Genomic DNA, 26,310 nt, shown 5'->3' with positions numbered 1-26,310 from the left:
TTGGGTTCCTTCTCTCATGAACTTAAAGAATAAAGTCCCTGGACACAAGAATGATAGCAAAGTAATAGGATTTACTAGAGTAATAAGAAGAAAACAGAGCTCCCCAAGAGGAAGGGGTCTCAGAGAGGGACAACAAAGTGTGGCTGTTGTCTAGGGGTTTATCTAGATCTAGAGGTTTAAGGAAGTCAACCCCTGCCCACTCCTGATTGTACTAAAGGCATGCAGTGTCCAAGGAGTGTCCATGCAGCCTTTAGTACAGTCAAAATGTCCATCAGGCCTTTTTCCTGCCTTGGAGGGGCATGGACCAGAGTCACATAGGTCCTGACTTAAAAATAGCCTTTTTGTAAGTTTCTTAGCAAATATCTGCAGGTGCTGTTTGTACTCACTGCCCAGGAAGTGACCCAGGCCCATCTCCCTGTCTTCCCAGTTTCTCTCCTACTCTTTACTTCTTACTTACTAACATGTCTGTCAGGAAATTATCTGGGGATCAAATTTCTTGGCAATTTGGCCACTACTTCATGACTATGAAGATCTTGAGTGGAATATGACATTCTGGGGAATCCTTCCACATCCTCAGAAGCCCAAGTCCCACATAGAGCGTGCCGTCTTCCTTGTAGACACCACAATATTTTATTTCCATGAAATTTTTTTTGTTGTTGTCAAGAAGTTTAAGGCGAGTTCTATTCCTTTTGAATGCTGTGGATGTGAGCATCCTGGGAGGCTGGTTTTCTTGCTTCTAGAATTTTTGCATGGAAGAGGCCTCAAAGGAAGGGAGGGCAGTAGAAGAACGTTTAACAGAGAAACTGAGGAATTGGGCGGCAGATGGCATCTGGATGTTGACTTTGCTCAGCACCATGTCGGGCATGGACAGATTTCAGGTTCTGCAGGAGTTGAATGTCAGTCATGTCCTCCAAGAATCCCTTCACATGGCCAACACCATGGATTTCTTGAAACACACAGCACAGAGTCTTTGTCCTGTCCTAATGGTTCAAAAAATGACTTTTCAGATTTTCCATGGGGAAGGAGGATGTAGCTCCGATGATCTTTCTAATTATTCTGGAATGATTATTGAAAAATTACATTAGATTATTGAAAATAACTCAAGTTCCATTTAAAAAAGGAAAGAAAAGATTTGTTAGATAAAGAGATTTTAGCTGTACAAACAAGAATATGAGATGATAGGTAAGTTAATTTCCTTTATTACAGTAACCATTTTATTTTCTGTATATTCATGTGGCATACCCCAAATATATACAACGAGTTTTTAAATTATAGCTGTTAAGCCATTGTGCCTGGTGGATGACCACTGGAGGGACTTAGCAACCATCTTGCTCCCTAATTTTTAAAATTTTCAATTGACAAATAATTGTCCAGGTGAGCCTAAGGTCATCGTCAGGGTCTTTAGGAGAGTAAGAGGGGCTAGGAGACTCAGGGGTGGGGACACAATGATAATAAGAGGGAAGGAGGTGGGTGGGAGGGAGGGAGGGAGAATAATGTAAGGTCAGTGGACAGGCAGGCATGATGGTGGAGTCCAGGAGGGCAGGGGAAGCATGGTCTGTGGACAGGAGGAGAGAAATCCTGCCAATACCAGGGAACATGAGCTCTGGGAGCAGGGAGTGACCCTACCGGGCTGGGTCAGGAGGTGTTGGACACAGCCTTGCTAGACAGAGTGTAGGCCTCGGGTTCAGTTGTCCATTTCCAGATCTTCTTGAGCCATGTCCTGTACTGCTCCCGGACCTGCAGAGGCAACCCACACTGTGGATCAGCTCACAGAGAGGGGTGCGGGTGGGGAGGCATGGGTGGGAGCTGGGCAGGGGTACCTGTTGGCTGAGGAGGCAGTACACCAGGAAGATGAAGACGCCCTGCAGGCTGTTGACAATGGTGAAGAGGTAGGCTATGATGGGGGCCATGGGGCCCACCTGCAGGACACCCAGACACCAGGTGCAGCCCAAGATGAAGAGATGAGCCATTGCTTTAAATGTCAGCATCCTAGGTTGGGGAAGAATGGAGGCTTATAGTGCACCCTCAACAAAATCAGGGTATTCACTTCTCCACCCTTGGATGCACCTACTCTTCCCTGTAATCGATTTCTTGGACTGAGCTCTGATCTTTACTCTTAATGATACCTCACAATAGAAATGCCATTTTGGGTCCAGGATAGCTTTTTGACTTGGATCCAGGACAGTGATCAATTCATAAGCTTACTTCAAAAAATTTTATGATGTTCCATGAGGATCCCTAATTTCATTAGCCCAGCATTACTGAGGATGCCCTGTGCTAGGGCTTGGACATAAAAAAAACACAAAGAGAATCTGGGGGCAGGGGTGCACACCTGTAGCCCCAGCTACTCAGGAGGCTGAGGCAAGAGGATCACTTGAGCTCAGGGATTGGAGGCCAGCCAGGGAAACACTATCTTAGAAAACAAACACAGGACAAAATTTCTGTTTTCATTAATCATATGCTTTGTTCAAGTGGTAATACAACTAAATAATGATATGCAAAAATTTGAAAGGTTAATCAGAGGAACCCAGAAGAAAGAGTATGAATTTTACACCAGATGCTGAGTGAAGGAACAACCACGCCCCCTGGAGGACTGAACTGGAGTAGCGTTTATCTACAGGGAGGAACAGTTAGTTACAGGGTGGGAAGGATTCTGAGCTGAGGGTGGGGCAGTAAGTGCAGCCTGAGATGTGGCGACTGTCAGGAGAAGAACAATGCTCTTGGCACTTTTGCTGTAGAAGAGCTGAAAAAGAGTCCAAGCATTGCTGATCAGCCAACGCCAATTCCTCCTGAGGCTGAGGGAGTCCCAAGCTGGGATCAGAGATGGAGGCATTTTGGGACATCAGCAGCAGAGCCCTGAGTCTGAGATGGCAGCCGTAGAAGGGCAGCCACATTTGTTAATTCTGGGCCACTCAGAAGCCCCCAAGGAGGGACACGAGGGGCTGCCCAGGCACATGGCTTTGCTCTTGGGCATCATCCACCTGTGTGGGGTTGTGTCCCCTGCTCCATCTCACCTCGTGTTCTGGAGGGTGGACACATCTCTGTTGATGGAGGACAGCTTGGTCTTCACAATCCAGAGGGTCATCAGGAAGAAAACCAAATTGACCTTCAAGAAACCACAAAGGAAAGACAGCAGCATGAATCTGACATAATTTTCCTGTGTACATATATGACAGCATCACAGTGAATCCCACCATCATGTACATTCACGAGAATGGGCTCCTAACTAGATAAGGTATATTCCATGCTTGTGTAATTGTATCAGAATGGATTCTACCGTCACGTATAACTAAAAACGAACCCCCCAAAAGAAACCACAGGAGGTTTATAAATATCTTCTTTTCTCTTTTGCAGTTCTGGGGAGGGAACCCAGACCCTAGTGCATGCCAGGCAAGCTCTCTGCCCTTAAGCTATATCCCCATCAGGGAAAGTTTTATTGAATAAAAATTTAAATCTGTTATCTTTGCATTCTAGCCCTTGCAGCATCATTTACACCAAAGTGGCTTTTAGTATTTGACAATAGCGTTAGAATTTGTAGATGCAGAAGTCTTGGAAAACCCAACCCAACCCATAACAATCCAGGATAGTCCTGTTCTCATCACCATCCTTATAATCCTGCTCTCTAGTGACCCTCATGTGGACAGCAAGGAACTCTGATGACATCACTCACACAAGAGATGGCATAGGCGGGTCCAAGGAAGCCCCACACAAACCCCTGTTCTGGATTGAGCCAGCACCTGAGCAAGAGAGAGAACAACATCACTTTGCTGTGTTCATGTAGGACTCCATGTCCAGAGTCACTCCACACCACACACAACCACAAGGACAGGAAGCCAGACTCCCTGTATGTGTGATATGTCACAGTACACTCTACTGCTTAAGCTCTGAAATACTCAAAATGCTACTTTGGTTCAAGTGATGGCTGTGGACATGCTCGAGAGGAGAAGGACAAATGGGGTCCGCATTTACCGAGCAGGGGTGCCATACAGGTGAGGTCTGGCTGCTGCAGACACGGCCACGATGGCGGCCGGGACTCCGTAGCCCACAGGGAACATGAGCCTCCTCATGAGCCTGTTTCTGCTGGAGGAACTGAGCACAGTCAGGTTCCGTGCCGTGAGGAAGAGGAACAGCCCCTCCAGCAGCATCCAGGTGAAGGAGGCCAGGTAGAGGTAGTGCAGGGCGCCCGCGGTGACCGCGCACAGCACCTGGGGAGGAGAGAGACCCCGGGGCAGTGTCAGGGTCTGGGCTTGGCCCGGGATGCCCCCTGCGCCCTGTGGCGGGGGATTCTGCTGTGCACCAGGCGCTGCACTGTGGTGCTTCAGCCACGGACTGCGTGTGTGCTCCCATAGATCACAGCAGAGCTGGAGAGGGCCTGCTGCCCAGTGATGTCACAGCCTCCCAGTGCTGCCCTGTGATGTCACAGCCTCCCAGTGCTGCCCTGCGGGGTTCTTCATGCAGTAGTGTTGATGTCACAGCCTCCCAATGGTGCCCTGAGGTGTTCCTCATGCACTAGTGGTGACTTCACAGCCTCCCAGCGCTGCCCTGCAGCGTTCCTCATGCAGTAGTGGGGATGCTCTTGTGCACAAACCCGCTGTGCTGCTGGTTACCGAACAGCAGGGCCACACAAGGTTGGGCAGGACCTAATACTTACTAATGGCATCCAATGATCATGTGGCAGCTTATGCACTTACTACACTATGCTTTTCACATTATTTTAGAAGTGACTGTAGTTCACAGGGTTTCGTATCTTCTCTCCAAATGGTGCTGATCCTGGGAACAGCTGAGGACGCACACTGAATGACAGTATCAGTAGCTGGATATTCACCCATCCCTGGGCTCTTAAGAGACAGAAGCTCATTAAGTAATTCCTTGAATCAAAGCAGAGAAGATAATCAACCCAGAAGGTGGGAAGACCTACAAGCAGCAGGAAAGAGCAAGGGAGCAAACCACACAGCCCACAGCACTCCAACAACTGACTCTGTAGGCACAACAGCAGAGGAAATGTTGGAGAAGAATTTAGAAAGCTCCTAGTTAAAATGTTGGAAGAGCTAAAAAAGATGTAAGGAATGAACCTGGAGAAGTTACAGGAAGTGGAGGATGATTTCAATAAAGCCAGATTCTAAAAATGAACGAAATAGGAATTTTGAAAATGAAGGACTTGATAAACCAAATTAAAAATTCAGTAGAACCTCCTGTTTCTCCTCGTAAAAAATGTCTGCTGTAAAACGGGGTGCCCTGTGACGCCAGCCAGTCACCTCCATCTTGTCTCCTGATTGAATCAGGAGGCCACGTCCCGTGATTGACGGATGCCATCTAGTATTTGCGTCAGGGTTCACCCTACCTGGTCCCCTAATGAAGGGATTTCCCCAGGATGCAAGCCCTGTTGCTAAGCAACAAGAGATGTAGGTGATGGAGTTGTAAAGAGGGTTTGTTTTCTCATTGAATCCGTCAACGTGAAATGGGCATCGACCTCCTCTGGATTTCCCCGGGTCCAGGCTGTTTGATTAGGAGCGGGGCAGCCTGGCTCCTGAGTTCAAGCACCCCTGGGCGGGCGGGGCAGGGACACCTGGGTACCTTGGGCTGGGTTCTGTCGATGGCCGTGAGGAACAGCAGGTGGGCCAGCAGGAGGCAGAGCGAGAGCTGCAGGTGCAGGGAGGTGCTGGTGTTCTGGATGGCTCTGCACAGGAGGAAGGTGAGGGCCGCCAGGACCAGGCACAGCAGCGACACGCCCAGCCCCAAGCACGTGATGAAGTCCAGCACAGGGTCGTCGTCCTGGGGCAGAGGGAGGAGCCTTCACAGCCAAGTGCCCTGCTGTGGGGTAGGGACCTTCTGCTATCTGAGTCATTTGGTGCAGCAGATTCAGGAATGGAGGGACCGGGTCCATGTGTGAAGCTGATAGGGGAAGGGCTCCAGGTTCAGAAGGTTGGACTGTAAGGTTTTCTGAAGGGAGCAGGTAAACAGAAGTTGTTTGTGTGGATTTTGTTTTTGCAACATATCTGTAAATTTGAAATTGTTTCCCAAGAAAATGTATATATATATATATATATATATATATATATATATATATATATATATACACACACACACACACACACACACACACACACACACACACACACAAACATACAAAACAGATGTTCGGTTGATATGCCTGAATCAGCCATAGGAGAGTGCAGCCCCTGGTCCCTCATCCCTTGTCCTGACACCCCTTGCCCTCTGTGACCTCCTTATAACCAGATCTTTCTTTTTGCAAACCACTAACCATGACCACTCTAGTCTTACAGATCCTGGTAGTGAACAGAATTCTAATTTATCTTTACATCTCCACTCCTTGCTGTGACACAAACCTTTTTCTAGTTATTCAGTCCTGTGATAAGCTAGGTGTTGGGATTTTGCAGGTGGAATTTAGATTATTGACTTTTAGATTAGGGAGTTTATTCTCCTGGGTCTGGTGTAATCAGGTGATTGCTTTAAAGACCTGGACTCTTCCTGTGAAAACACATTCAAAACTTGAGAGGGATTCCACAAGAGGGACATTTTCATGCTGGTTTTTAGATGGGAACACTGGTTGTTTGTGAGAAGGCCAACAAGAGAGCCATATGAGAAGAAATGTGGGTGGCTCTTAGGAACTGAGTGTGGTCCCCCCTGACAGCTGCTAAGAGAAGGGAACTGGACTCTGCATGCAACCAGGGAGCTGGAGGAGGGCTGCAAGACCCAGGAGAGACTGTGGCCCTGAATGATATGATCTTGTCAGTGTTTTAGAATCTGTACAAGGAACTCATCCCCCTGTGCTGGGTTGCTGACCCACAGAAACTGCAAGGGAACAAATTTGTTTTACTTCAGCAGCGACATTTGCATAAGTGTGTTTTGCAGCAATCAATGCTGAAGGCAGCCTCTCACCTGCACATGGTAGTGGACCATGAGGATGGCAAAGCTGCTGAGGTGGGTACAGTGGCAGGTGGTGCTGCCACCTCCAGTGCCCACTGTTCTGCAGCCTGCAGTGGTCCAGTGACTCCCATTCTGGCTGTGGTCCCAGGAGACACAGAGCACCTCATGCCTTGGTGCAGGTGTCACCAGCTGTAGTAACAGGACAGGGGTGTGAGCTGGTCTTCCTGCGCTCAGAGATGCTCACCCAGGAAGGGCTGGCTTTCCTGTGTGGGGTGCACCTGTGGGGAGTCCTGCTGAACCTCAAGGTTAAGAAGACAACAAGGGTGTGCCTGGGCCTGGGGCTTTTCCCACACTGTGGTCCCCCCCCCCCCACACACACACTCACAGGATGGGAGAAGGTGAAGGTAACTGGCGAGCTGAGGTTCTGGGTGTCCTTTCTGCTCAAAAAGGCTGAGATGATATCCGAGAGCAGAACAGGTGAGATTCTCTGCAGCAAATCCTCGTGTGTCCCATGGGGAGCCACCTGCTTTTCAGGCTCCAGGACCAGGGGAGCCTCGGCCAGCAGCTTGGCCATCCCTGGGGTGGAGACCAAGCCCACCACAGAAGGGCCTGCAGGACGAGGCCATGGGTGAGTCTCAGGGTCTCCGCCAGGGCCTCCTCCTTAGATGGCCTCTGCTCCTTTTGAATTGTTGTATTATAATGATACATAATAGTGGGACTTGCTGCTCCACACGTGCACACAACAGAATGTGGCCTCATCACTCCCCAGAACTGCCCCTTTGGACACTCTTCTAGTGACCTCTTCCCACCCACATCACCCTTTAGTCTTTAATTCTGTATTTTGGGCATGTCTTCCCACCCTGAGGCCTCTTCCAAACAGGATGGTACTGGTGTAAGGTGGACATTCCACCTTCTCCCCATCTCAGATGTTACCTGTGTAACAAGATTCCTGTGCCAGATTCCAGTTCAGCTGCATCTTTGCCTGATTCAGACTCAAGGTGACATTGCCATCTCCTCGCTCCTGTACCTCTAGGGCCAGTTCTATGAGTCATGGGAAGAAGAAGAGTTATGTTCGGAATATATATATGTGTATATGTGGATATTGTATATGTACACGTGTATATCACATTTATCAAGGACCTACGTGTAACCTCCAATTCACTATAACCACACACATGTATATGTGTATATATAAACACAAATATATATACACATACATATATGTGGGGGGCCGTCACACTGAATGGCTAGCATTTTCCTTCCCATGATTGGTAGAGGCTCTGTCAGTCACTTTCGTAGTGGCCCTAGACACTGTCCTGATCCTCAAAGTAGCAGAATGTGTCTTCATGCATAGTTGTGGCCTCCCACAGCCCCAGGGGTCGAGTTACCTTTTCTGTCCTTGTAACCCTGTCCCTCTTGACCTTTTTTGGATGGAACTTTCTAAAGAATGAGGGTCCCTCCAATAAAAATTCACTTGCAAACGTGCTAGCTCTCTCTCACCAGCCTCTCATGACTTTTCCTTGCTCTCCCATTTGGGGGACTTGAGGCTGAGAGTGGAGGAGCTGTCCTGAAGCTTGGTTTAAAGTTAAAATATGTGTCTGTGTTTTATTTAGTATCCCAGTAAATTCACTCAAGCAACCTTTAGTTTAGCTGCCCAAGCTGGTCGGGGGCAGCATATATGTATATAATAATTCTTTGTTTCTTCAGATTTTGTATATATGTGTATTATATGTGTTGTGCATACATGTGTATATACACACACATATACAAAATCTGAAGCTACAAAGAATTATAACAGAGCAAATGTCACCAACTATTTAGATAACTTAGATGAAATAGACAAATTCTTATGGTCACACAAACTACCCAAACTGACTCAAGAATAAGTAAAAAATCTGTAGAGACCTATAATGGATAAAGAGATTGAATCAATAATGAAAAACCTCCCTGATGAACATCCGAGATCAGATGGCTTTGATTGTGAATTTCACCAGCCATTTATGGAAAAATGAACATGATTTCTTTTTAAACTCTTTGAAACAACAGAAGAGGGGACAGCATCTAGTAAGTCCTGGAGGCCAATATGACTCTGAGGCCAAAACCAGATAAAGACATCACAAGAGACCACATTGGCCTCTACAGGGCCCAGGCGCACAACATGCCTTGTACACCCCTCCCCCAGTGGGGCAGAGACCACCAGAGCCTAGCCTTTCATGCAACACCACCCCTTCGGACCAGCAGACTACTGTGGGAGGTCAAGCCCAGCGGCCTAGATCTGCCCACTCCAACTTACACAGGTTCCAGATCTAGGATGCAGTAGCATCCACTGAGGGACACCAGCAGGGTCTGGAAGGCCAACATCAAGGTGAGGTACAGACAATCTGCATGGGTACTACAAGAATATAGGGAAGAAACTGTAATATCTCAGATCCACACTGCAAGAAAGGAAGACACATAGACAACATGAAAAGACAAGGGAGGAAAGTGCCCAAACAAACCAGGACACTGTAATAACAGAACCCACAGACAGCACAGTTGATGAAATGTTGGAGAAGGAGTTCAGAAGGTTCAGAATTAAAATGATCTGTAAATGAAAGAATGACCTAAATGAGCAAATACAAGCAAAAATTGACCACTCCAACAATGAGATAAGAGAGCAAAGACAGGTAGCAAAAGATTACTTTAAGAAAGGGATAGAAACCCTGAAAAAAAAAACCAGTCAGAAATCCTTGAAATGAAGGATACAATGAATCAAATAAAAAACTCAATATAAAGCATAACCAACAGACTAAATCACTTGGAAGAAAGAAAATCAGATAATGAAGACAAAGTTTACAGTCTGGAAAATAAAGTTGATCACCCAGGGAAGAAAGTTAGAAACCATGAACAGATCATCCAAGAATTATGGGACAGCTTCAAAAGACCAAGTCTAAGAGTTATTGGGATAGAGGAAGGCACAGAGTTTATTTAAACCAAAGGAATGCACAATTTCTTCAATGAGATAATATCAGAAAATTTCCCAAGCATGAAGAACGAATTGGAAAACCAAATACAAGAGGTTTTAAATTAAAACTCCTTCTCTCACCATGCACAAAACTCAACTCAAAGTGGATCAAGGACATAGGAATTAAACCAGAGACTCTCCATCTAAGAGAAGAAAAAGTAGGCCCTAATCTTCATCATGTGGGATGAGGCCCCAACTTTCTTAATAAGAACCCTATAGCAAGAATTAACATTTATTGTTTCTTGGTTTTAACAAGAATTAAAACCAAGAAACAATAAATGGGATGAAATCAAATCAAATTGTTCTTTCTCAGCAAAAGAAACAACCGGTGAGGTGAATAGAGAGCCTACATCTTGGGAGCAAATCTTTACCCCTCACACATCAGATAGAGCACTAATCTCTAGAGTATATAGAGAACTCAAAAAGCTAAGCACCAAAACAACCAAATAACCCGATCAACAAATAGTCCAAGGACCTGAAGAGACACTTCTCAGAAGATGATGTACAATCAGTCAACAAACACATGAAAAAATGTTCATCATCACTAGCAATTAGAGAAATGCAAATCAAAACCACTCCAGTCAGAATGGCAGCTATTTTGAAGACAAACAACAATAAGTTGGCGAGGATGTGGAGAAAAAGCTATACTCATACACTGCTGGTGGGACTGCAAATTGGTGCAGCCAATATAGAAAGCAGTATGGAGATTTCTTGGAAAATTGGGAATGGAACCACCATTTGATCCAGCTATCCCTCTCCTCGGTCTATACCCAAAGGACTTAAAAACATTATACTAGAGGGACACAGCTACATCAATGTTTATGGCAGCACATTTCACAATAGCTAAACTTTTGTGGAGCCAACCTGGATGCCTTTCAGTGGATAAATGCATAAAAATGTGGCATATATACACAATGGAATATTCAGCAATAAAAGAGAATAAAATCATGGCATTTGCAGGTAAATGGATAGAGTAAGAGAAGATAATGCTAAGTGAAGTTAGTCAATCCCAAAAAACCAAATTCTGAATGTTTTCTTTGATATAAGGAGGCTGATTCATAGTGGGATAGGGAGAGGGAGCATGGGAGGAATAGATGAACTCTAGATAGGGCAGAGGGGTGGGAGGGGAAAGGAGGGGGCATGGGGTAATTAATGATGGTGGAATGTGATAATCATTTTTATCCAAAGTACATGTACAAAGACATGAATTGGTGTGAATATGCTATGTATACAACCAGAAAAAATAAATAAAATAAAAAAGAAGGTTAAAAAGAGGCACAAAAATACATGTATGAAGACATGAATTGGTGTCAACATACTTTATATACAACCAGAGATATGAAAAATTGTGCTGTATATGTGTAATAAGAATTGTAATGCATTCTGCTGTCATTTATTTTTTTTTAAAATAAAAGAATACAAATAAAAAAAGAAAGAAAACAAGAAACCTATATCTCTTATGAACCATAGACACAACAATCTCTAACAAAATATTAGGAATAAAATTAAGTAAGAGACTCAGGACTTGTACATAGAGAACTACAGAAGGTTTTGAAAGGCATTAAAGACCCCAAATGAAGGCAAGGACACCTTGTGTTCATGGATGGGGAAACTACATTGGTAAGATGGCCACATGCCCCAAAGAGATCTACAAAGGCAATGTCATCCCTATCCATGTCCCAACAGCCATTAATATTATAATTTTCTTAAATAGAAAAACTCCCCTTAAAACTAACACAGCATTGCAAGAGATCCAAGTAGTTAAAGCATGGCTGAAAAGAGCAACAAAGGTGGAGGACTCACACTTCCTGATTTCAGAACTGACTGCAAATGAGCAGAGCCCAAAGCAGCGTGGTACTGGCATGAAGACAGAGGGAAAGGTGAGCCCAGAAATAAACCTACACCTCTGCAGTCAATTGGTTTTCAGCCAGGGTCCAAGACCATTCAATGGGCATAAGAACAGTCTCTTCAATGATTGATGAGGGATTACTGGATATCCAAGAAAAAAGAAGGAAGTGGGACCCCTACCTCACACCACACACACAGATAACTCAAAATCAAACAAAGGCCTCCACCTAAGAACTGAAGCCCATAAGAGACCTTGGATTTGGCAATGGATTGTTAAATATGACACTGAATGTACAGCAATGAAGGAGAAAGTAGATAAAGTAGACTTCCTCAAAATTGAAAACATCTGACATTAAAGTGAAATGATTATCACAGATGTGAAAAGATAATCTATAGGGTGGAGAAATTCGCATTTCCAAGTTGCACATCTCATAATGGTTTTCTGTCAAAATAGATGAAAAGCTCTTACAACTCAGGAACCAAAGGACCAACCCAATCACAAATGCACAAAGGATCTGAACAGATATTTCTCCAAAAAGATACACAAATGGCCCAGAGGCACATGAAAAGATGCTAACCATCACCCGTCAACAGGGAGATGCAACTCAACCAGCAATGAGACATCTCCTCACATGCACTAGAAAGGCCATGATAAAAACCAACTGAATCAGAAGTAACATGTTTTGCCGAGGCCATGGAGAGGGGATCCTTGCACCCCGCTGGTGGTACTATGAAATAGTGTGGCCACTCTGCAAACAGTCTGGTGGTTCCCCCCAAAACTGAACACAGAATTACCATGTTACCTACCAAGTCCAGTCCTTACAGACACACCAAAGCACTGAGAACAGTTTTCAAACAAACACTTATACATCAATATTCTTAGTAGTAAGTCACAATAGCCAAGAAGTGGAACCAACCCAGATGTTCATCAGTGGCTGAGTGGGTGAGCTAACACCCATAGGATGGAATCATATTCAGCCATGAAAAGGGATGGAGTGATGCTATGCCATGCTCAACAGGATTATTCTAGGAGAAAGAAGCTAGAGGGACAGGTCACACTTTGTATGATTGCTTTTTACTAAATGGTGGAATAGGCAGCTCCATTAAGACAGCAAGCAGGTGAGTGGATGCCAGGGTTGGGGGAGGGGAGGAATGAGGGATGAAAGCTGAGGAGGCACTGTGTTTGATTTTGGAGAAAACTGTCTTAGAAATGGAGGTGATGGCTGCATCAGTTTGTGAATGTTCTTGATTCCACTGAAATGTCGAACCCTGGGTTTTAAATGGTGAACTTAATTGGTGAAACTTGTAAAATGAATTTTACCACAATAAAACAATTAATACCTAAATATCAAGCAAGATTAGTTTACATTACTCCAAATTAGCTTTTGGAAGCTGTTTCTATTTTGTTACCTAAAATTCTTAGAAAAAATTTTTTTTTTTTAGTTGCAGATGGACACAATACCTTTGCTTTATTCACTTATTTGTATGTGGTGCTGAGGATCGAACCCTGTGCCTCTAGGCAAGTGCTCTACCACTGAGCTATAACCCCAGCCCCCCTAAAATTCCTTATTGTCATTTTCTGCTGATAATGTATACTATATTGTAAATGTGAACTATTTTTGGTTTTCTGCCTTTTTCACTGTTGTGATTATTTATGTGAGTCACGCTGAGGTACAGTGTGGCCACTCAGCTCTAGTGGGATCAGAAGAGGATGAGTCAAGGAACAGGGGCTGGCGCAGACCCAGGGACTTACGTGTGCCTGCAGAATAATTGAAGGTTGCTGTCCCCTCAGGCAGAACCCTGCTCAGGTGTCTCAGGGCACTCTCCAGGCCTGTCAGCAGGTGAGTGGCCACATTGTGCTTCTGTGAGGGAGGCAGGGTCTCCAGGTCCCCAGGGGTCTCCAGTAGCTCATCCACCTCCTGCATGATCCCCTGCAGGGATCGGGGCACAGAGCAGGTGGACTGGGGCCAGAAGGTCCACATGAAGAACTTGACCACTCAGCCCCAGAGAGCAGACCCAGACACTGTCCAGTTGGAGACAGAGAGAGCATGGTTTGGGACTCCCTGGGTGGTCCATGCTCCTCAGAGGTCAGCCCTGGTTCGTGACTGTCATGGATGACAAAACCCAAAGACCAGGATGAGAGCAAGAGGACAGACAGTGCACGTGGGCGTCCAACAGTGTGTGTGGCTCCCAGTGTCCTCTTCCACCTGCCCTGGGAGAGTGGCCAGCTCAGAGCAGGACCCCACTGTGCTTGGGCCTGTCCCTCTCCCTCCAGTCCAAAGCTGTCCCCCTCACTCTGTGGGAGGTCTCCCCCTACTTCCCCTGGATCCTGCCCTTACCTGGATGGTGTCCTTGGCCACAATTGGCTTGAAATCCCTGTGCAGATTGTTGACTTTGTCAAAGAAGCGGGAGAGACTCTGGGGAGGTGAGATGAAGGGTCACGGGAGGGTGGGAAGCTCAGGGCCCTTAAGGGGTGGACAGGGTGCTGCCCCAGGGATCCCCATCTCCCTGTCCTGGCTGGGGCGCTCACCTGGCTGTGGACTCCAGGGGGAAGAGGCCAGGTGAAGAAGGGCATGACTGCGGGGACAGGACAGTGGTTCATTAGGAGGAGTGCATGTGTGCGTGCGTGGGTGTGTATGAGCATGTGCACGTGGGTGTGCACGTGTGTGTGGTGTGGGGTAGGTTCTGGAGTCAGGGCAGGCCGTGAACCTTTGCAGATGGTGCTGTTCCGGCCATTGACACTCCCAGGAATCAGCTCCCAGCCTGGGCGGCAGTGGCACTGGTACGACCCCAGGGTGTTGGTGCAGATGGTGGACTGGTGGCACTGATGCTGCCCGGATCTGCACTCGTCCACATCTGGGGACACAGACAGAGGGTCAGTCCTGCCTCAGCCAGGACCAGTGCTCTCTGCCGTCCGAGCTCCACCCCCTTCTTCCCGCCATTAGTGCACTGCCAGGCTGCGGTGCTGCCACCTGGAGACCCGCACCCTTGCGAGGTGGGCGCCAGATCAAGGGGTGTGCGAGGCCTGTGCAGGTGCAGACTGTGAGGCTTTGGAAACTCGTCACCCCAGTTAGTCACTAGCTGCTGCCCGGGGCCCTGGGAGCCTCCCGACAGATCCCAGCTCCTCCCCAGGACCCCGTCTTTCCTGTCCAGCCCCTGGAGCTTTAGTTGGCGCAGGCGCAGCAGCCCTGGACGTGGTCGGTTTGCCCGGGACGGTTGCGATCCCCGCTGGACTGCGGGCCTCTGAGTGTGGCCTCTGAGCCCGCACCTTCGCACACGGTGTTCTTCAGGCCGTTGGGGGATCCGCGCACTGGCTTCCAGCCAGGTCTGCAGCGGCACTGGTAGCTACCCAATTGGTTGAGGCAGTGGGCGGATTTGTGGCACGGGTTTTGTCCAGAGGCGCATTCATTCACATCTAGGACAAAGCAGGGGTCAGTCCCCGCCCCTGACCGGCTCCCACGCCCCTACTCACTGCACCCACTTCTCCATCATTTTGCCGTCCCGACCCAAGGACCTCTGCATGTGTCTCACTTGGTGACTTCAACTTCAGAGCACCCTATGGTGGCCTCCTTGCATGAAGGGCACAGCTGTTTACAGGAGGTGGAGCCAGAGGGAAACTGAGGCCAGGGGGTGGAATTTCCTGACCAAGGACTCTGGTCGCCCTCTTTCTGGCCATGGTGGATGCTCCTTGTCAGAACTGAAAGTGACTCTCTTTTACTCTCAGATGAAGACCAGGAAGGGGCTGAGGCCCAGATGGCCCTGCAGCCTCCCTTAGGCTGAGCCTGAGCCCCTTGACCTGTGGGAACCTGCAGGTCTTCTCCCTCCTTGGGCACAGGACCTGCCTCTGCTGCACCCCTGGATCCTGTCCACCCTCAGGGGTTCTCCTGGGGCCTCTACCTGTGCACAGCTTCGGGTCCTCTGGGTTCAGCTCAAAGCCAGGCAGACACTGGCAGGTATAGTTGCCCTGAGTGTTGGTGCAGGTGCTGCGGCCCTTGCAGATTCTGGGGTTCTGCTTACATTCATCCACTTCTGCAAGAGGAAGAAGAGGGACAGGATGTGGGAAGCTGGCAGCTTTAGGTGGCTTGTTGAGTTGGATGCGAGTGTTGTGATCAGAGGGTTTGGCTCTGTCAGCCAAGTCTGGGAGTCGGCCAGATTCCTGGCATGGAGGCATGGGGTGGACCCACTGTGTCCCCAGGTTCCTTTCCTAACCCACAACGAGGCTCTTCATGGGGAGCATGGTCTCCAGACCTCTATTGTCCTCCCAGTGCCCTCTGCCTCCCTGGGAGGCAGGGTCAGGGCCAGCTGGGTCAGGGTGTCATGGCCACATGTGTTCTGGCTTGAGGATTTGGAACAGAGGCCAGATGGGTCCTCCTGGGACCCGAGTGCAGGGGAAGCACTGAGCTCCCGAGTGGGGCCTGTCTTGGCTTCCAGGGTGGCCTTTGGCTTGATTTTGCTAGAGTGACTGCATGATGGCTGAGTTGTCCCTGGGTCACAGTGACCTAGCAGGACAGGTTCTCTCATCCCACTAGCTCTGAGAGCCCAGCTCCAAGGAGAGGAACCAAGATCCGTCCCTGAGCCAGGCCAACTGGGAAAGGACTTAATGAGGGGGACAGGAGTGAGGAACATGCCAGAGAGCCCTGGGTTGACATCCAGCCAGGCAGCCCTAGGACCGTGCAGGTGTCTTCCTGACCCCACGAAGGCATCCTTGTCCTATGGAGACTAACCGTGGGTGGACAGCAGCAGTGAGCAGAGCCATGGGGATGGGGAAGGGTGGCAGGCATTTCTGTCATCTGTCTTTCACCTCCACTGGGACACAGACCTGTGGCCTGCTGCGTGGGACCCAGCATCGTCTCTGTCCCCAGTGGTCAGGCCCCTGGGATCTGGATTGACCTCCTCTGGAGAGGGTTGGGGCTGGGCAGTGGTTCTACCTCATCCTCTCTTACTGTGTGTTCCAACCCGAACATCTTCTTCCACCCGACTCAGTGTCACCCTGCCCACCCCTCTACTGACACACCATCCTTCAGTGTCCTCAAGCGGACCAAAGTCAGGATGGAAAGAGCAGAGTAGAGAAATGAATGAGGCTGAGAGGTGCAGAAGGGCGTGGCTGACGGGGGCGTGGCTGATGAGGGCGTGACTGGTGGGGGCGTGTCCGAGGAGGGCGTGTCTGAGGAGGGCGTGTCTGAGGAGGAGGGCGTGTCAGAGGAGGGCTTCATTGAGAAAAGTGGTGGGGGGGTGGCGGCGGCGTCCTCTCCAGGCCAGAGTATTGGCTGTGGACTGGACCTACCCTTGAGTTTCCTTCCTCCTGAATTTCCCGACTGGGTCCCTGGGTCCATGGTGGCTAGGGCCCCAGGAGTGTTCCAGGTGGCTGAGTCCTTGTGGGCCCTGGAAGGGTCAGGGCTCATCCCAAGAGCCGCTAGCATTGGGAAGAGGTCAGAGTGGCGCTGGAACGAGCTCGCCACAGGCTCCTGGGATATCTTGATCCCTCCCCCTTGCCGTTCATGAAAAACAGGTGCCAGTTAGGCAGCGGGGTGTTCTGAAGGTCCAGAAGTGGCCCTCTGCGGAGGGTTCTGAATTTTGGGGAGTGAACAGATATGGGCAGTCAAGAGTCTTGCATGGCCCTCAGATGCCTGGAGAAGGTGGGACAAGGAGCCCAGGGAGTGGGTACCAAGTCTGCCCATCATTGGCTCCATGGGCTGTGAGGCCAGTGGTCATATCTTCAGGTGCAGTTAAGACCACAGTGTTGAAGGGTGAGGAGGGAACGAGTAGGGCCCAGCTGAACCCTTACTGAGCTGAGCCCACGGGGGCGGGGGTGTCTTCCACCTCACCCCTGCTCACCCTGCCTCTGCCCATCCACCTGAATGAGCTCTGCCCCCTCACCCCACAAGTCCTGGCTTCTTTCTAATCTAGCAACACAGTGTGGGGCACAGAGGGTGTGCCAATAACAATAGCCACCATCTGAGGCCGAGGGCTTGTACTTAGGAGGATCCTGATCCTTAGGTGCAGTTGTCCAGGCTGCTCACTGCATCAGGGTGCCCAGGCACATGGTAAGCAGGGGCTGAAAACCAACCCACTTTCCATTCATCAGATGCAGCTGTGTCCACCTGGAGAGGAGGAGCTTTTTGAAAATTCATAAAAAAAGCTTTTTTCCTTTGGTCTAGGCTTGTACATATGACACAATGTGCATCCACGGGGACCCTGTCTGGTCAGAGTCCCCTTGATCCTCAGTTTAGCCAGGCTGTCTTACAGGCACCTGTAATTTTCATAATCCTCCTGGAAGACACAGGAGGTAGGCACTGTTATGATCACCTTTAGGATACAGATGGGTAGACCAAGTTCAAAGAGAGGTAGTGATTTGACTAATAACATGTAGCTAACAGGTGGCACAGGCAGGTTTTAGCCCCAGGCAGCCAGTCTCAGAGCTGGACCCTGGCATTCATGCTACCCTGCTTCTGTGCTGGGTGACAGGTACATGCACACCTGCCTGTCTCAGACCAGGGCACCACTCCTGTAACCAGGGTTCTGCTCTCTAGATGTCACAGGAAAGGGTCTGGCAACCTCAACCTGATGATGAGGAGGTGGGGGAAGGGCCTACCTTGCAGCTGTTCTCCTCTCATTAATAAAGGATTCTTGGCTCCAGAAATGGGCACACAGCCTGGGGTGCGCGTGCAGCAATTGTGCCCTGTATGACCTGGCCGTCTGCAGATTTCCCACGGGGCACTCTCATGGCCCTCATTTGGTGATGTCTGCAACATGACAGGTCAAAGGCTCACCTCCCAATGTTGTCCTTTCTCTCAGGGAATAGACCCTGGTGCTCAGCCTGACCCTGCTGTGAGATGTGGACAGACCTAAGACCCCAGGTGGACCTCCTGAGGCTGGGCTGCTCTGGAAGTCCCCAGGACCACTCTGCTCTCTGGAGCAGAGCCCAAGGACATGTGGGTTCAGATTCTGTGCCACGGTGGGGCCTGGCAAGGGATCTACATCTCCTCTCCATCCTGCAGTGGCAGAGGGAGGCCCAGCCATTCCCTGGACCCTCCCCTCTGGGAATCTTTGCACCACTGGGGTCCTATAGGTGGTCTACGCTCAGGGAGAAGGTGGCAGTGATGGCCACCCTTGATGCCTAAGCAGTGGGGGATGGGAGATCATGGCCCAGGGCTTCCCAGAGTGACACTCATCATTAACACCTGAGGATAAAGCCAGGTGCTCAGAAACAGAGCAAAGCTAGGCACATCCCATGACTTGACCTCAGAATCTGCTGGGAAGCTGTAGTGACAACACAGTGTGGTTCTGTATGGGGACAGACACACACAGCCACGGAGCAGAACAGACAGCTTAGAATAACCCACGTATTTACAGCTGATTTTTGATGAAGGTGCCAAGAGCGCACAATGGGAAGGACCCTTCAGTAAAAGGTCTGGGACCCTGGACATGCCAACCAGGAGGACATCAGACCCTCCCCTCACACCACATAAAAATCACCTCAGATTAAATAGTGAAGGTCAGATTGGAGCTGCCCAGCTGCTTAGCGGAGAGCACAGGGGAGAGCTGCGTGACGGTGGCCTGTCAGTGATGGTTTGGACGGGACCCAAGGCACAGGCAGCAAAATACGAACGGACCAAGGGGATCGTAGCCAACTAACAGCTTTTGAAAAGCAAAGGAAACAGTGGACAGAGTGAGGGACAACTCAGGGAACGGGAGGCACACTCACAAGCCCCGCATCTTATTAGGTGTCAATATGCAAAGTATCATGAGGAGCTTGATCAAGCAACTCAGCAGTAAGAAACCCGCTCACCCCATCCGCAAATGGGCAAGTGACCTGAACAGACGCTTCTCAAAGGACGACAGGCGAAGGGCCCAGAGACCCAGGAGAAAACCCTTGCCATCGCCAATCCTCAGAGGACTAGAAAGGAACTGTGATGAAAAGTAGCCTCACACCTGTGGGGTGGCTTTTGGGGAAGCTGGATGGGCACAAGGCTGGCCAGCAGTCAGAGAAAAGGACGCTGTGCACACCAGAGCTGGGAACGAAAGTCAGCCCCGCTGTGACGGAAGCCAGTGGGGATGGTCCTCAGATATTAAAAGTAGAACAACCTCTGAGCCCATCCCCATCTCTGCTTATTTTTTATTTTGAGGCAGGGTCTCAGTAAGTTGCTTAGGGCCTTGCTAAGTTGTTGAGGCTGGCCTGAAACTTGTGATCCTCCTGCCTCAGCCTCCAGAGCTGCTGGATCCCAGGTGTGCACCACTGGGTCTGGCCAATGTTCTGTATTCTTGAAATCACCAAGGGATTAGGTTTGGGGTATTCTCAGCATGTGAGCCATCCCAGTGTGCACACATGTTTCAACACATCATTCTGTATATGATGAATGTGTACAATATTTTTATTTGTCAGTTAAAGAAATAAAGGAAAAAAAAAACAAGAAAACACTCGTTGAGAGGGATGAATGAGATGGTTGTGTAACAGGAATGTCCTCAGTGCCACAGAACCAGTATACTGGAATGTGGTTAAAATGATAAGATTTATGGATGCAGATTTCATCACAATTTAAAAACCCTGCCACTGAGCAGCAACAAGGAGAACTAAAGCGAGGTGCTCAAGCAGGTGAGGTGGCACAGGCCTGTAATCCCAGTGACTCAGGAGGCTGTGGCAGGAGGATTGCAAGTTCAAGACCAGCCTCAACAACAGGGAGGTCCTAAGAAATTTAGCAAGACCCTGTCTCCAAATAAATAATGAAAAGGGCTGGGATGTGGTCAGTGGTAAGGCCCCAGGGTTAGATCCCCAGGACCAAAACAAAAAACCAAAAATAAAACAAACCCAGGTGCTCAGGCCCCAGCCTGCTTCCAGGTCCCACCTGCCTTTCCTCACAGTGGCACAAATGCACACTTGATCGTTCCCAGGAATCCCCCAGCTCCTAGTGTGGCACTCAGAACTGTGGGTGGACACTGACAGGCTTTTCCAAGGTGCCCAGCTGGTCTCCGGGGAGTCTTGCTGTCACCACCCCTGGAGGAAGTTCCCCCTTATCAGAGAGGGCCACAGACACGAAATAAGGAAGCTTCTGGAAGCAGCTCCCAGCTGAGGCCCGGGGGTGTTTCCTGGCGTCTTATCTCTCCTGGTCTCTAAACGTGAGGGGAACATGCTTAGGAAGCAGGTCCCTTTTGAGTGCCACAGGGACCCACAGGACAGAGGCACGAGGTGAATGGCCACCCACAGCAGCCTCAGAGAACCCAAGACAGGAGTGAGTGACAGCTCATGGCAGATGGCCCTGGGTGTCCCAGAAAGGGGCCAAAGATTCCCGGAGCCCAGAGGATTCCTGGGGTCAGGATGAGGCAGGGAGGGCTTCTGGTCTCCTGGACCCATTTTTGCATCTGAGGGTACCCTGCTGGGACCCCTCATCTGGGCTGTGTGGATCAACACCAGGACGGGCCAGGACAGGGGCCAATGCACCCTAAGGGCCCCTGTCCAGCCCCCAAGGGGCGATCACAGTCCCCTCCCCTGTTCCCAGCTGGTAGCAATGGCTGCAGAGGTGTGGCATAGGTGGAGGGGACGAGGTGGGGTGTGGTCGTGTGGGGACAGCTGGGAATGAGGTGCAGCAGCACCTCCAGGGGACCTTCCACCAACTCCCACATTTCCCCACATCCTGGGCTCAGCCCCCCCCCTCCCCCAGCTCCCTGGGTTCCCCAGTAATGAGCCACTGAGAGCCACCACCTCATGGGATCTCTGGGGCTCCAGGCTCCTGGGGGCAGGTACAAGGAGGGCTTCAAGAGAGGAAGTGGTTTTGCTGATCCCATGCTGCTCACGGGTGGCCAGTCCAGGCTTCGGACCCAGGGAGCTGATCCCTGCCTCTGACCTTGGCCTTCACACCACCCTCCCTCTCTGTGCTGGGGGGAGAGTGGCCTGGAGTGGGCACCACCTGTGTCAACCAGGGCCTTGGCCCCTGTGTGTCACAGGATACCTCTGTCCCAGTCCTCTGGCTGACACCCCTGGATCTGGACCCAGGGGACAATGCTGAGGTGGGCGTGGAGTGGAAGCTCCTCATCCCCCCAGACCTAAGGGCAGGTGAGCACAACTCCTGGGGCCCAGGCCCTGTTCAGCTCAGAAGCCATTGCTAACAGCACTTTCTGGGAGCCAGGACCTGCTCAGTGCCTTTGAATCTCATTTCCTTCCTTATGACTCTCTCTTCTCCTACTTTGTTCCCTGGTTGCTGAGAGCCACAGCCGAATAGGAATGATGCATGGCATTTGTGCCAGAAGGGAGTGGTTGGGAGCTATTGAGATGATGATGGTTATGTTAAGCTGTGTATTCAATTGTATATTACACCCCTGCTGTCTTCAGGCCTGCTACTTTGGAGTTCTCCTGGGGATTCCTGGAGAGTTCGAATTGGTTGGGGAAGTGCTGGAGGAGGAGGGATTTCTGGTGTGTGGTGTTCCTGGAAGGGCCGCGTGGGTGGCAAATAAAGGAGTTCCTATTTTGAACCCACAAGTGCCTCCGGCTGGCTCGGTTATTTTGTGCCCAGCCAGACTGTGGCACCTGGTGCTGAGGACTGACCCAGGGATTTGCACCTGCTAGACAAGTGCTCTATCACTGAGCTAAGCCCCAGTCTAAGACTCCCCTTCTGCAGATGGACACACTGAAGCACAGAGAGGTGAGGTGACTTGTCTGAAGTCACACAGTGAACAAGAGCAAAGCTACCTCTGGTTTGGTTTTGATTTTCTGCAGTGGTGTGGAGGGAGCCCAGGGCCCTGGTCATGCCAGGCAAGGGCTCTGCCCGGGAGCCGCACCCCAGCCTCTACCTTTGTTTGTAGCTTTAGAAGATAGGGGCTCCTTCCTGTGGCTTTTGTTTTTTCTTTGTCTCTCCCCCACTTTTTTCTCCTTTGGGATGGGGTCTCTCTGTTTCCCAGGCTGTCCTTGGACTCCTGGGCTTGAGTGATCCTCCTGCCTCAGCCTCCCAAGTAGCTGAGACCACAGGCACTGGCCAGTGTGCCTGGATTTTTTTTCTTTTTTTTAAAAAACACAATGATGTCATCACATCACACATGTCCACAGGGTTTCCTGAAGAGCACCCTGGCCATCGTCACAGGCACACTGAGGATGGGGCCAAGCAGCTGGTCCTAGAGTGCCCTGACCCTCTCCCTTCTCTCATGCTGGTGACAGGTGGACGCACAGCTGCCCCATCTCACAGTCCAGGTGCTGAGGCTATAACTGGGCGCTGTCCCCAGATCAGCTGTGGTCCTCTGACCTGCATGTGGGGTTGGGGTGAGGAGTGGGCCTTACCTTGACATGTGTTCTCACTCTCATTAGTGAACTTTTTTGCCCCAGAAAGGAGCCCATAGCCCAGGCTGCACATGCAGTAGTAGCTCCCCTCCATATTGTGGCAGTCTGCAAATTTTCCACAGGACACTTTCATGGGTGGCACACATTCATTGATGTCTGCAACAAAATAGGACCAAGGGTCACCTCCCAAAGGTGTGTGGTCTCTCAGAGAAGAGACTCCTGTCCCCTTCCTAAACCCCCAGCATGGGGTCTGACGTTGAGTTAGTGTCTTCTGGACAGAATCCTGAGCTGTGCTGCTGAGGCTGTGCTGTAGCTGGAGCAAGCCCTTCCTAAAGGCCACATAATCTGCTCTGTTCATCTCAGTCCTCTGGCTGTGTCCACTCCCAGTTTGGACACAGGGGACAATGCCAAGGTGGGAGTTGGGCTAGAAGATCAGCATCGTCCTCTTCAGACCTAAGGGCAGGCTGAGACCAACTCCTGGGGCCCAGGTCCTCTCTGTGCAGGAAGCCATGCAATTCCCTGGTCTCTCTGCCATCTTGCTGTTTCCTTTCTCTTTTCTGTCTTTGATGATGGCCTTGAGGTCAAAGGCTCAGCCTTGACCATTACCCATGACCCCACTGGCACTGGGCACCCGCAGTCTCTGATGTGCTCTGGCCCCCCTCCCCCGTCCTCTTTACCTTCACAGATCTCCAGGGGGTCAGTGAAGATCTCTGTAGATGAAGAGGCAAACCCCGGCTTGCAGCGACAGGCAGTGGCATTGACACATTCCGAGTTAGGAGGGCACCGGGGGTTACAGGCTGTGGGGGCACAGACTGGTCAGAGGCTGGGAGGGGGCAATGTGGTCCCCAGAGGAGGTTCCAGGAGGTGGGGAAATGCCCTGAGCCTCCCTGCCCAGGCCTCTCCTCCCTGGGCTGCGGGTGCAGGGCCCCTCCCAGGCTCAGGCTGTGGACATGCTGCTCCCCCACACTCACCCTGAGAGCCCTGGGCTCCAGCTCTGGAGAGACTCAGCAGGACACACAGCAGCCCTGTGACACAGAGAGGGCAGGTCAGCAGGCCCAGCAGGCAGAGGAGGCTGGAGGTGATGCACTGGAGGGCAGGGGCTGTGGACCCTCCTGGGCTCAGACCTGGTCCACTCCTCAGAGGGAGCCCAGGTGGCACCTCCCAGAGGGTCTGGGGGATGGGAAGGGGGCTGAGCCTGGCAAGCTCTGGGCTCCAGCCGTGGCTCTCCTGGCCTGTGGGTGGGGGACTGGGGCCTGGTGGCCCTGGTTCAGACCCTGGAGCACAGGCAGGCTGCCTCACTGCCCGCCTCAGTTTCCCTTTCTGTGGAGTGGGTACAAGATGACACCCACGTCCTAGGGTCACGTGGGAACAAACCCCAGTGTTTCAGTGTTTACCACCATTGCTGACCTTTAGGTGGGAAGGTAGGGTCAGGGCCAGCTGTTGTCTCAGGTCCCCTGCCTGGTCTCTCAGGTGCTCTGGCCCTGTCCCCTTCCTCAGGGACACACACCACACCAGCCTCCTGGCCTGTAGCTGTGGTTGGAGCACCTGAGAGTCACATCTGCCACCACCACTGTCAGCCCCACGGCCTGTCCTGGGACCCCATGGTGCCCTATTACCCCCCAACAGGAAGGTGCTGTGGGCAGGTGCTGGGCTCAGGCTGGGGGCCTCCTCCTGCTGTTCCTGCCTCTCAGCAGCTGCCCCCTCCCAGGGCACATCCTGGGGACCCTCCTTAAGTCAACGGGGCCTTAGGTACATGAGCCTCTTGCTGTTCAACAGAGAGACAGGCGAGGAGTCAAAGAGAGTCTGGTTCTCAATCCCTAAAATGAAGTCTAGGGGTATTGGTGGTTCCTTCTTGGTCAGTTTATCTAATGCACTGCCTGGACAGCTGCTCAGGCTCTAAACATTGCCGTGAGGCCTTCATCAGAGGAGACCCCACTGAATGTGAAGACTGCAAGGAAAGCAAATCCCCTCCCTTGTGTGGGGCTCATCTAACCCATGGAGGCCCTAAGAGACCAAGACTGGCCCCCTGAGGAGGACGGAGTTCTGGCCCTGACTGCTTCTGGACCTGAGATGGAACATCAGCTCCTCCCTGGTCCCCATCCTGCCACCTCCTCCCTGGTCTCCATCCTGCACTTACCTGGCAGAGTCTGGACTTCTCAGCCTGCACAATTGCATGAGCCATGTCCCTAAAATATCAATCTTCCCCTCTCTCTGTAGCACCCCATTGGTCCCATTTATCCGGAGAGCCCTGCTGCAACAGGGAACAAATGAGAAATCCCTGCTATGTGCTAAAGTTTGCGCTAGGTAGTAACTTTCTAGGAATAACTTTCTCCTTTGAGAACTTAATAATTAAAAAAAAAAAAAGAGCTGACATCCTTTACAAATACCCTCCCTGCTCTCCTTTACAGGGACAGTGAGAAAACCAGCCATAAATGAAGCAAAGGACTTGCTGGTGGCTCCTAGATCCCTTTCTTGCCTGTCACATGGTCATGATTCGACTTACCGTGGAGCAGTCTTAGACATCCGCTCCTCATGGTGCCGAGACCAGCCAGCCTAGTGACGGTGGACTTCTGGTTCTGGTTGGAGTTAAGAATGCTTCCTGTTTAAATATGACTCGTGACGAAGTTGACCACAGAGAGGAAATCATGGTCTGGATGCTTTCTTCCTCTGATCAGTTCCCTGGTGAATTTCTCAGAACTCAGAGGTTTGTTGCCAAATATTTGCTTAGTTTGGGTAATAATTGTGCTGAAGATCTCCTGGGGGTGACTCATGTCTTCTGAGACAAGAAGGTGGGACACTGTGCATTAGAATCTCAAGCATGAAGGATTTTTCTCCTGGTCTTCTTGCCCCGTAAGGACCTTGGTTCAGAATGAATAGACTTATCTATTTATTACCTATCACTAGACTTACTTGTGTAACTTACATGAAAACAAGCTCATGATTAAATATAGAACTCAGGGCTTCAGTAGATGGGGACAGGAGAAGTCAAACAGCTAACACGTGACTCTCCTCTGGGGCAGAAAGAAGGTGAGTCTGTGTAAGTTTGTGTCTTACTGTTTCCTTTCCACCAAAAGCACCGTGTCCTCAACCAGAGACAAGACTTGGCATTCCCAACACTCACACCTGGAAAGTCTGAGAAGGCAGGTCCTGCAGAGCCACCTGGTCCCCATACTACTATTGTTTGTTATAAATTTTAGCATTATTTTTTCTGTATTTATCCTTCATAATCACATTGAAATGAAAATGGGCATTTGCTGTGAAAAATCAGACTATTCTTTTGAATACCCAGAAGACATCTTATTCCTTG

General features: G+C 50.3%; 1 protein-coding gene across 5 annotated transcripts; it reads right to left on the bottom strand.

The window, feature by feature from the left end:
* Positions 1–607: 607 nt before the first annotated feature.
* Positions 608–25,605, bottom strand: LOC124088053 (adhesion G protein-coupled receptor E2). Of its 5 annotated transcripts, XM_046437385.2 has the most exons (20): positions 25,507–25,605; positions 23,975–24,028; positions 23,681–23,800; positions 23,004–23,159; positions 15,638–15,769; positions 15,009–15,155; positions 14,450–14,596; positions 14,271–14,317; positions 14,080–14,157; positions 13,494–13,671; positions 7,822–7,929; positions 7,274–7,497; positions 6,901–7,077; positions 5,575–5,772; positions 3,970–4,205; positions 3,671–3,737; positions 3,015–3,106; positions 1,821–1,989; positions 1,627–1,737; positions 608–1,056 (listed from the first exon to the last, which is right to left on the bottom strand). In XM_046437385.2, exons 1-19 carry the CDS (start codon positions 25,535–25,537, stop codon positions 1,636–1,638), a joined length of 2,463 nt encoding a protein of 820 aa, XP_046293341.1. In that variant the 5' UTR covers positions 25,538–25,605; the 3' UTR covers positions 608–1,056; positions 1,627–1,635. The 5 variants fall into 5 exon arrangements, 4 of the variants coding, with proteins under 4 accessions (XP_046293341.1, XP_046293340.1, XP_058432766.1 ...); XM_046437384.2 differs by having other exon boundaries at positions 14,271–14,596; XR_006850256.2 differs by lacking the exons at positions 608–1,056; positions 1,627–1,737 and adding an exon at positions 2,553–2,614 and having other exon boundaries at positions 1,882–1,989; positions 14,271–14,596.
* Positions 25,606–26,310: the final 705 nt, after the last annotated feature.

This window comes from Marmota monax, unplaced genomic scaffold (genome assembly GCF_021218885.2).
Source record: "Marmota monax isolate L192 unplaced genomic scaffold, Marmota_monax_Labrador192_F-V1.1 WCK01_AAM20220418_F8-fsc00021, whole genome shotgun sequence".
Classification (NCBI taxonomy): Eukaryota; Metazoa; Chordata; class Mammalia; order Rodentia; family Sciuridae; genus Marmota; species Marmota monax.
Note: the sequence above shows the minus strand (reverse complement) of the source record. Positions and strands in the feature narration are given on the sequence as shown.

Coding starts and splice junctions, on each gene's coding strand:
- LOC124088053 (XM_046437384.2), bottom strand. CDS start 25,537: ATGAGGAGCGGATGTCTAAGACTGCTCCACG. Junction 7,498..7,821: donor ACAGGAATCTTGTTACACAG/GTAACATCTGAG, acceptor CTCGTCCTGCAG/GCCCTTCTGTGGTGGGCTTG. Junction 5,773..6,900: donor TGGTCCACTACCATGTGCAG/GTGAGAGGCTGC, acceptor CCTCTGCCCCAG/GACGACGACCCTGTGCTGGA.